The sequence below is a fragment of the Centrocercus urophasianus genome, unplaced genomic scaffold (genome assembly GCF_019232065.1).
Source record: "Centrocercus urophasianus isolate 14NV4802_14NV808 unplaced genomic scaffold, USGS_Curo_1.0 seq_328, whole genome shotgun sequence".
Lineage (NCBI taxonomy): Eukaryota > Metazoa > Chordata > Aves > Galliformes > Phasianidae > Centrocercus > Centrocercus urophasianus.
The window spans coordinates 5,646-14,923 of record NW_024884898.1 but is presented as its reverse complement, the minus strand read 5'-3'; the positions used below and the strand labels follow the sequence as shown (position 1 = coordinate 14,923).

The window sequence follows — 9,278 nt, the reverse complement described above, 5'->3', positions numbered from 1 at the left end:
ATGGGGTGAGTGCATATGGGGGTCCCTGGGGATGGGGTGGGGGTCCTTGGGTATGGGGTGGGTGCCTATGGAAGTCCCTAGGGATGGGGTGGGTGCTTATGGGGGTCTCTAGGGATGGGTATGGGGTTCTTGGGTATGGGGTAAGTGCATATGGGGGTCCCCAGGCGGGAGATGGGGGTCCCTGGGGATGGGGTGGGTGCATTTGGGGGTCCCTAGGGACGCCCTCAGTGGGGTGGCAGCCTGCCGACCAGGTTCTCCCTGCACACCTCCCTGTAGGCGTTGCGGAGCAGCACGTAGGGGAAGCAGCTCTCCAACATGTCCACCGTCAGGAAGGACGACTCGGCCACAATCTGGGGAGGTAAGGGGTGATGCGATGCGAACAGCTTCCTCCCTCCTCCCCCCTTCGTGTGCCTCAGTTTCTCCTCTTGCCCCCAAACAGGCAGAGCTGGGTGCTCCCTTCCCCGGATGCTTCTGAGCCCGAGCCACAGATTGAAACATTTGCATTTAAATTGCTTTGCCTGGCAGGGCGAGCGCTCCCTGAATACCAATCCAGGGCCGGGGGGTGCGCGGCCCCCACATCCAGCCCCCCAGATGGGAGACGGGAGTGGGGTGAGGGCTCGGAACCCCAAAGCAGCTGCAGGTTGGGGGTCCAGCAGCCCCCCCCCCCCCCCCCAAGGAGCCCCCCAGGATCTCTTGGTCCCTTCCAGCGCTCACCAACTGCATGAGCAGAGCGACGGCGTCGCGGTTCCTGGCGCGCAGCTTATCCGACTCCTGGCCCAGCTGCAGGAGGCTCACAGAGGCCAACTGAGGGATGGATCCCGATCAGCACCGGGCTGCGTGCGCCTCCAGCAGGAAGGGCTGCGCTCCATCCCTCCCTCCCTCCCTCCCTCACCAGCAGGAACTCCTTCAGGTGGGTCTCGATGTTCTTGTTGTGGAGGGTGAAGAGCGCGGCTGAGACGTGGATGATGGCCTTGGCCAGGCAGTGGATGTTGTTGTTGTAGCCTGAGGACACAGCGAGGTTGGGGACGGCCCTGCTGTCCCCACTGACCTGCAGCTGCGGGACCCTTGGGGGTCCCAGCACACACTAAGGCTGAGTGGGGTCAGCGGGGACGCAGCTGGGCACGGCCAAGCCTTACCATCCATCTCGGTGTTGTAGACGGACGCTGGGTCAGAAGCCAGCAGGGGCAGGGACACGGCCACAAAGACCAGCAGCAGGCAGGCCACCTTGTAGTCCTCCTCTGAGGGGGAGCCGTCTGCCCAAGAGGGAGCTGACATCAGTCAGGAGTGCGAGGAGGAAAACCTCAGAGACCCCAGGGAGGTGATATGGGGTGGGGGGTCTCAGGGGAGGATGTGGGAGGTGACAGCGGGCACCCAGAGAAACAGCCCAGGGGGGGTTGGTTGCAGCTGGGGGTCTGTGCTGTGCTGCTGGTGGAGGATCTCAAGGACAGCCCCCCAGGACCCCGCAGACCCCACTGTACCCATCTTGCTGCCAGCGAGGACGTTGACCAGGGCAGGGTCGATCTCACAGGGGATCCCCGCAGCCGAGGCCAGCTCGAAGATGCTTAGGGTGACCTGGGAGGACAAGGACAAGCCAGGCTGGAGCACTGGAGCACACAGAGCTCAGGAAACGTCGTGCAGTGCCCCCACGGAGCCACGTTGTGCCAGGCAGAAACAGCCAACCCCGAGATGGGGACAGCTGTCCCAAGCACAGGAGGTGCCACCCCATCCCTGTCCCTGTGCCCACCTGGATGTCGGTGTCAGGGGTGACCACATCGGTCAGGCACTCGATAGGACCCATCAGGAAGGGGCAGTGGTGGGAGAAGACCTGCAGGGAGAGAGCGTTCAGGGTGTGAAGCAGGACCCAAGGCGACCCCCGCAGGGCTCACAGTCTGTGGGGACACAGAGGGCACCCACCTCCCGCAGGCCCTGCTGCGCCATGGCACGGAAGCTCAGGATCTCGCCGATGATGGTCATCCTCTTCAGGACATTGTCAGCTGCTGTGGGGGGGGAAAAGGGGTCAGCAGAGATGTGTGTGTGTGTGTGCACACAAGTGTGCAAACGTGCAAGCCTGCATACAGGCCAAGACTCACAGGTCAGCCGAGGCAGCAGAGCTGCCATCTGCTCAGGCTTGCAGGAGCTGGAGCGCAGCTGGACCAGCGTGTCCATGTTCTCGTTGACCAGTTTCTGCAGTGGACGGGGGGCTCACAGCACTGGGAACGCTGTCCTGGTGCTTTTACCCCACCTCGACCCTCGATAGCAAGCCCAAGGGGCAGGCAAGGAGCTGGGATGTTTCCCCAGGGTGGAACTGCCCGCCCCGGTGCTCCCACAGCCAGTCCTAAGCACCCTGAGGACCACCAGCCTGGTGTCAGCACGTCAAACCTGGCCCCAACACCCCACCTTACCTTCAGCTCAGCGACCTGGGAGCTCACATGCCACATGAGGTTGTCACTCAGGAACTTCATGCCATAGGGCCCGATGAGTTCGGCCAACGCTCGCATCTCTGTGGAGCCAGAAACAAAGGATGGGGACAGAAACAAAGGATGGGGACAGAAACAAAGGATGGGGGCATCCCAGGGGGACAGAGGGGATGAACCCCAGCGCTGCCCCCTCCCCATTCCTCACCTGAAACATCAGAGAACTCAGCAGCACTGAAGGATGGTTCGCCCTCACGGGGCACCGTGGTGAAGGCCTGCAGGGCGGGCGCCAGGACGATGGCCCCAGTGCTGGCCTGGCGCAGCAGGGCCTCCAGGTACCTGCAAGCATCGAGGTGCCGACGCTGACAAAGCAGAACCCACGGCACCAGGGATCGACGTGCCGTGTGGGAGACAAGCCAGGTGCCTGGGGGTGCTGGCCCCCACCAGTTGGTGTAGATGGTGGTGAGGGTCTGCTCCCCGCCGGCGTCTCGGGGCTGCGTCTGCTGCAGGAGGACGCTGCGGATGATGCGCGCCGTGTCCAGGCCCACAAAGTGTGTCAGCGACTGGATGAAGGTGATGTAGGCACCCAGACCCACCAGCACCTCGGAGGGACGAGCCACCTCCTGCGTGGCTTGGCTGTAGCACGCCATGGCCACGATGGCCCTGCGGGGACAGGACGGGGGGGGTTGGCTGTAGATCCGGGCCCAAAGATCTCCTCCCCATCGCTGCCCACCTCCCACAGCCTACTTGGTGAAGCGTGCCTCCAGGTGGCTGCTGAGATACTCAGCCGGCGTCACCGTGTGCTCAAAGACCGTGAAGTTGGGCACGTGGTTGAGGCTCAGGGACAGCTCGGCCAGTGTCAGGTGCAGCTTGTCCATGCTGGGGGGGGGACAGATGCTGTCAGCCTCACCACGGCCCCCTGGCGCTGCTCCCATCCCCATCACACTGTCACACTCACGTGTCACAGCCGGCCACCAACCACCCCCCTTCCCCCAGCTCTGCGCCCCCCCAGCCCTGCTCTCACTTGGTGGTCACCGTCCTGTCCTTCCTCTGGCTCTCAGCCCCTGGTTTGCCTCGCTCAGGTTCCCCTTTCTTGGACGGGTGCTTCAAGGTCTTCTTGTTACGGGCCTTGCTGACGGTGGAGGCACAGTGCTTGGGCAGCAGCTGGTGGCCAAGGGCAGAAGGTTATGATTCAAGCCTCCAGAACCAGCAGCCACCATCCCCAAGGTTGAATCAGGGACGTCACATCCATCCCACGCAGCCTCTGGTGTCCCAAGGTTGTGGAGAACGTGGACAGAGACCCCACAGAGACCCTCACCTGCTCGCTGAGGTTGTGCTGCTCAGCACAGGCGTCCATGATGCAGGCGCAGGCCTGACAAGCCATTTCCTCCAGGAATTTGTTGCACAGCCCCAACGCCGCGGCCTGGAGCTGGGGATACTGCAAAGGAAAATCCACAGCGTTGTCACAACGCGTCCCCAGCGCGGGGACATCCTGCAGGCACACAAAGGCCACGGTCACATCCCAAGGTCAGGTCCCCATCCTCCATCCCCTGCCACGAGCCACCAGAAGTGCCCAGCTCCTCCACAGCTGCATCCAGACACAGAGCCCAGGTCCCCCAGGTCCCCCAGGTCCCCCAGGTCCCCCAGGTCCCCAATGTTGTCACCCCGGGCAGCAGGGCTCACCTCCTCCGGGCACATGGGGTGGACGCAGCGGGAGAAGTGGTTGCAGAGCAGAGGGAAGGCGATGCTGTAACGCAGCATCGAGGGCTCCTCCATGGTTGCCACAAACATCTTCTCTACGGGGCGAGGGAAGAAACTGCAAGGATGGGAGGCAGAGGGGCAGAACGTGTGTGAGTGGGGCTGTCAGCTCCTGTCTCACCTGTGTGTTGTCCTTGTCCCCCACGCCTGCGCCCACATCCTCTGAGTCTACGTCACCTCACCTTGCCCAGCCTCCCCCCTAACATGAGGGCATCTCCCCACGTGTGCTGAGGGGCAGGGAGGCAGCCAAGGCGACCCCTGTAACTCTGGATCTGGATCTCACCACAGATCAGAAAGGTCAGAGGCCTCGGCCAGCAGCTCCTCCAGGGAATCGAGCAGTTTGGTGTGGAAGACGATGAGGTTCATGATGCGACCCACGTCGGGGTTGGTGCTCAGTGGCAGCACAGCTTTGGCCACACTGGTGTAGGCCTAGAGGGACAGAGGGCTCAGGGCACAGCTGGGAGCACTGGGGATGGGAGGGTATAGGGATGGCGGTGGAATGGTGAAGGATGGGGAGAAGGGAATGAAGGCAGGGATGGGGACAAGGCTGGGGACGGCAGTAGGGAAGGGAAGGAAATAGGGGCACGGATTGAGATGGGAAGACAGGAGAGGGGTTGGCACAGCAGCGAGGACAGGGATGGGAATTGAGACGGGGACGGCACCTGCAGCCGGAACCAGTCCAGGCGGAGCGGTGTGAAATCAAACTGCTCCTTATCATCGACTGCAGGAAAACAGAAACGTGGCCATGAGGAGGGGCTGAGGGAGGCAAGGCTGGGTGAGCAACAGCTTGCTTGTGCTGACTGGGAGGTACGGATCCAGGGGGTGCAGGTTGGGATGCATCACGCTGGTGGATGCCAGCTGGGGGTGGCAGCGTTCACCCCACAGGACCCCCAGGACCTCCAGTCACCCCACTGCCCCCAGGAGATTGCAGCTGGGTGCCCAACAGCTCCAGGGCCGTTGCTGGGCTGCGAGGGCAGGAGGACAAAAACCACTCCTTGGGGACACACAGCAGGTTCAGGGTCCTTACCTCCCTTGTCAGAGAGAGAAGAAAGGGAACTGACAAAGGACGACAGGATGATGGACTCCTCCTCGGGGCACACAGAGAGGTTCTGCAGGGACAGAGACAGGGGACAACCAGGATAGGCCACAGAGGACAGAGGGACACAGAGGGAGAGCCCCAGGCTTGGCGTTCTGGGGTACCTGGATGATTTCACTGAGCACCAGAGCATCGAAGCGGGCCAGGTACTGGACGTGGTAACGCCGCAGCACGCCGACCTGCCGCCGCACCAGGCTCCGCAGCTGCTCCATGAGGAAAAGGATCTCTGCAATACAGCTGCGGCCCAAGATGCCCATCAGAACAGGGGCAAAAACCCCCCACATTCACTCCCTGCTGCCCGCCGGCCCCCCCCCCCCCCGGCGCCACGCTTACTTGTCAGCAAAGTCCTCCGGCGTCTTGGTTTTGGTGACGTGCTCAGCGTGCCTCACCAACCAGCTCACCTCATCTCGGCAGAACGAGAGTGCCATGAAGACGAAGAGAGCCTGGGCACAGCAGGGCCCATCAGAGGGCACCTGGTGCTGCCACTGGCCTGGCACCCACAGCCCTGAGCCCTACCGACACGCAGCGCAGCACCCAGACTCGAAATGTCACCGCAGAGCTCTGACACCCTGTGCCTCATCACATCCCTCACGGCCACCCGCCTCCCCTCCAGCGTTCCCCTCTCCCTGTCCCCCTACGTTGTCCCCTTCCCCTTGTGCTCACCTTGGGTCCCAGCAGCCCAGGCTGATCCTCCAGCAGAGCCTCAAGCTCACGCACGGCCCCACGCAGGTAAACCCGCCGACCCCGGTGCAGGGATCCACTGTGGGAGGGTCACAGAGGGGCTCAGAGCCCCCACCACCACCACCCCCCCTCCGGCCACCCCGCTCACCCAGCAGGGATATTGCAGGCACCACGTGGCAAAGGTGGGAGCTGTGCTATGGGGTCGATACAGATTGGGATCCCAGCCATCCCCCGCGACGCTCAGCTCTCTGGGACGTGTTGGGAGCCCTCAGGTCTTTCCAAACCTTTGGGATATCTTGGGGTCTCCCGGCGCTCTGGGACCCTCCCCAGCCCTTTGAGCCCCCTGACCTGTGAGCCACGGCGTGTTCCTTGCACTCCTTGAGATCAGCCACCCGCTTGCCATAGCTGCAAAAGGAACACAGCTGGGCAGTGCCACATACGAGGCAGCCTCTGGGTGCCCAGCAGAGCCCCCGTTAGAGACCCCAAACCCAGGGGGCAGCCGTTTACCCCTTGAGGCTGCTGAGCAGCTCCTCGGTGACCTTGTGGATCTGTAGGGCCTCGTCACGGAGGAGGGTGACGTAGAGTGAGCCCTGCAGCGCCAACCTCCACAGCTCCAGGCACTGCGGGGACGTCCCCAGAGCCCCCGGGCACACCAGGAATCCCACTGTTGGGCACAGATGTCAGAGAACAGTCAGACACCACTGGCACACAGGGGGGGAGGGGATCTGTGGGCACTGCGAGGACTCACTCAGGATCCAGCGTTCCATCACCTCCAGGGACAGGTACTCGCAGGCCATCTGGGGACGCAGGCGTCGGTGTCACCGCTCTGCCCTCCCGCCCCCTCCCTGAGGTGGCACCCCAACGTCCCCACCGAGGGGCGGCACTCACGGTGTCGGAGCTGGCAGGGCTCAGCATGGTGCCAGCAGTGCTGAGCAGGCTGAGGAGTTGGTCACTGCGCCACTGCTCACAGCCCTGGTTCCTCCGTGCAAAGAGGAAATGGAGGGACAGGAGCGCACTGGTGACAGCCTGGAGGACAGGGGACATCGTAGGATGGGTCAGGGCGCGGTGCAGGGGATGGACGCAGCCCTGCTGGCTTGCAGAACCCTCAGGAGCTCCCAGCCCACCTTGGTGTGCGGCCCAAACTCCTCTGTCAGCTTCTTCAGGGGGTGGTCGTATTCCAACACCATCTGGCCCAGGCGGGCAAAGCTGGAATCGCTGCAGAGACAGTGACACACGTGTTGGGGACAGTCCTGAGTGACAGCCCCAGGGGGGGACAGCCCACAGTGGGACAGCCAGCTCACCTGGCACCGTGGCTCATCTCGTGAGCACAGTGGTACATGCCAATGAGCAGCCGGCGGTCCTCGGTGCGAGCCAGCAGCAGGATGAGGGACACGTAGGTGACAATCAGGTCCAGGTAGCTCTTGGTGAAGTCATAGTTGACGTGCTAGGGACAAGGAAACTGTGAGGATATATGGCCATAGCCATAGGCTGCACCAATGACCCCCCCCCCCAGAGTGCACCCCATAAACCCTGCGAGCATCTCCAACTCCCCTGGGGACCTCCTGGCACCCCCTGGGTGTCACTCACAATGTCAAAGAAGCACTGGTTGGCATCAATGGTGTTCAGCAACTCATAGACGTGGTCCTGCCAGGGAGACGACAAGGAGAATGACACGTCACTGCTGTCCCCCCCCAGTCTGAAATGCCAGCACTGCCCCCCAGCTCACCCTGAATTCCAGGACATCCACAAAGGAGTAGTAATAGGGTCCCAGCGCACGGACGATGTCCCCCTTATCCTTGTGCACCGGTCCCAGGTGTTGCTGCAAGGGATAGAAGGGAAGATCCAGGTAGGGTGACACGGCGGGGACGCAAAAGGATGGGGTGACATGGGATGGGGGGGGGGGGGTGGAGGAGAAGCCAAGCAGCGATGACACAGAATGGGGCGACTCAAAGCAGGGCGACATGGGGGCAGGACAAAGAAGGGACACAAGACAGAAGAAGAATCGGGGTGGATGTGACACAGGGTTGGGGCAGCAGCGTCCCTCACCGTGCTGCTCCTCACGTCCAGGTTAGGAAACTTCTTGTTGATGAACTTGACGGAGGCCTCCATAGCTTTGTCACAGAGGAAGGACGGCCGCGTCTTGGGGTCCGAGCAGCTCTGCAGGGATACCCCAAAATTAGGGCCCCCAAAACCCTTCCACACCCCCCGCCACAGCCCAGCAGCCTCCATTTCTTCATGGCTCCACCCCACACCTTCTTGATGTTGTAGATGCGGACAAGGACGCCCCTGCCCCTGTCGTTGAGGATCGTCAGCTTCTCAGCAAACTTGTTCTGGTAGACGGACGGCAGCGACATGCCTGCAGCGTAACGGGGGGGGGCCACCCCACGTCCCCTTGTCCCTGATCTGCCCCTCACCCCCAGCACCAACTTCCCCTTCTTCTTCAACTTCCTGGGCTGTGGCCACGGCCACGTGACGCCGCCGCCGTGTGACGCCGCCGCCCTGGGATGCCACCAAAGCCAGTGACGCGTAGCACTGGCTGCGACCCTGTAACACTGGTCGCAGGCAGAGCGAAGGCCATCGCTGTGTGACACTGGTCACAGCCACGCAGTGCTGGCCAGGGCCACACGGCATCAGCCATGGTCTTTTGACACCAGCCTCAGCCCTGTGTCATCATCCTGGACCACGTAACACCGCTCACAGCGATGCAGCAACACCCAGAGCCGTTTGTAGGGTGGTACGACACAATCCAAAGCCATATAACACCATTCAGGGCCCACGTGACAGCGTTCAGGACTGCGTAACGCCACACAGACCCACACGCCAGCCCTCAAGGCCCTTGTAACTCCTCGCAACGCTCACACAGCACCTTCCAGGACCCATACGGCCACCTGTAGGTTGCACACAACACCCTGCAGGATTCATACAGCACCACCCAGGACCTGCATAGCATCACACAGGACCCTATAGCACCATGCAGGACCGCATGCCAACACAGGTGATGCAAAAAGCACCACACAGGGTCCCGTAAGACCCTCCAGCACCCACACAACGCCCTCTGAGGCCCCATAACACTACACAGGGCCCACGCTGCACCACACAGGGTCCCATAAGGCAACCTAGAGCCTATGAAACCCCACCCAGGGCTACCTAGCACCCTTCAGGCCCATGCTGCGCCCCGCAGATTCACAGAACGCCCTGCAGCGCCCGCACAGCACCACTCCGAGCCCCGTAATCCCACCGGAGCCCTAAAACAACACTCAGCTGCCCCCACCCCGGCGCCGAGGCGGAAGTTAGGCCGCGTTGCCATGGCGACGTCGGCGGCGGAAGTG

General features: G+C 62.6%; 1 protein-coding gene across 1 annotated transcript; it reads right to left on the bottom strand.

Annotated features, from left to right (window-relative positions):
• Positions 1-23: 23 nt before the first annotated feature.
• NCKAP1L (NCK associated protein 1 like) lies at positions 24-9,193 on the bottom strand. Its single transcript, XM_042829880.1, has 31 exons — positions 8,202-9,193; positions 7,996-8,106; positions 7,676-7,768; positions 7,537-7,593; positions 7,251-7,393; positions 7,074-7,164; positions 6,838-6,975; positions 6,698-6,746; positions 6,457-6,613; positions 6,298-6,354; positions 5,932-6,028; positions 5,602-5,711; positions 5,373-5,505; positions 5,200-5,281; positions 4,835-4,893; positions 4,456-4,601; positions 4,098-4,230; positions 3,733-3,852; positions 3,439-3,578; positions 3,162-3,293; positions 2,859-3,077; positions 2,623-2,753; positions 2,403-2,500; positions 2,091-2,184; positions 1,915-1,997; positions 1,745-1,825; positions 1,479-1,572; positions 1,137-1,253; positions 893-1,002; positions 715-804; positions 24-350 (listed from the first exon to the last, which is right to left on the bottom strand). Exons 1-31 carry the CDS (start codon positions 8,301-8,303, stop codon positions 225-227), a joined length of 3,393 nt encoding a protein of 1,130 aa, XP_042685814.1. The 5' UTR covers positions 8,304-9,193; the 3' UTR covers positions 24-224.
• Between the last annotated feature and the right edge of the window lie 85 nt (positions 9,194-9,278).

What these genes read in the sequence shown, in the direction of transcription:
- NCKAP1L (XM_042829880.1), bottom strand. Translation starts at nt 8,303, where the DNA reads ATGTCGCTGCCGTCCGTCTACCAGAACAAGTTTGCTGAGAAGCTGACG. An exon ending in GACAGGACGGTGACCACCAA is followed by an intron (nt 3,294 to 3,438) that starts GTGAGAGCAGGG and finishes TCCCCCCCCCAG; the next exon opens with CATGGACAAGCTGCACCTGA. An exon ending in CTACAACACCGAGATGGATG is followed by an intron (nt 1,003 to 1,136) that starts GTAAGGCTTGGC and finishes CTGTGTCCTCAG; the next exon opens with GCTACAACAACAACATCCAC.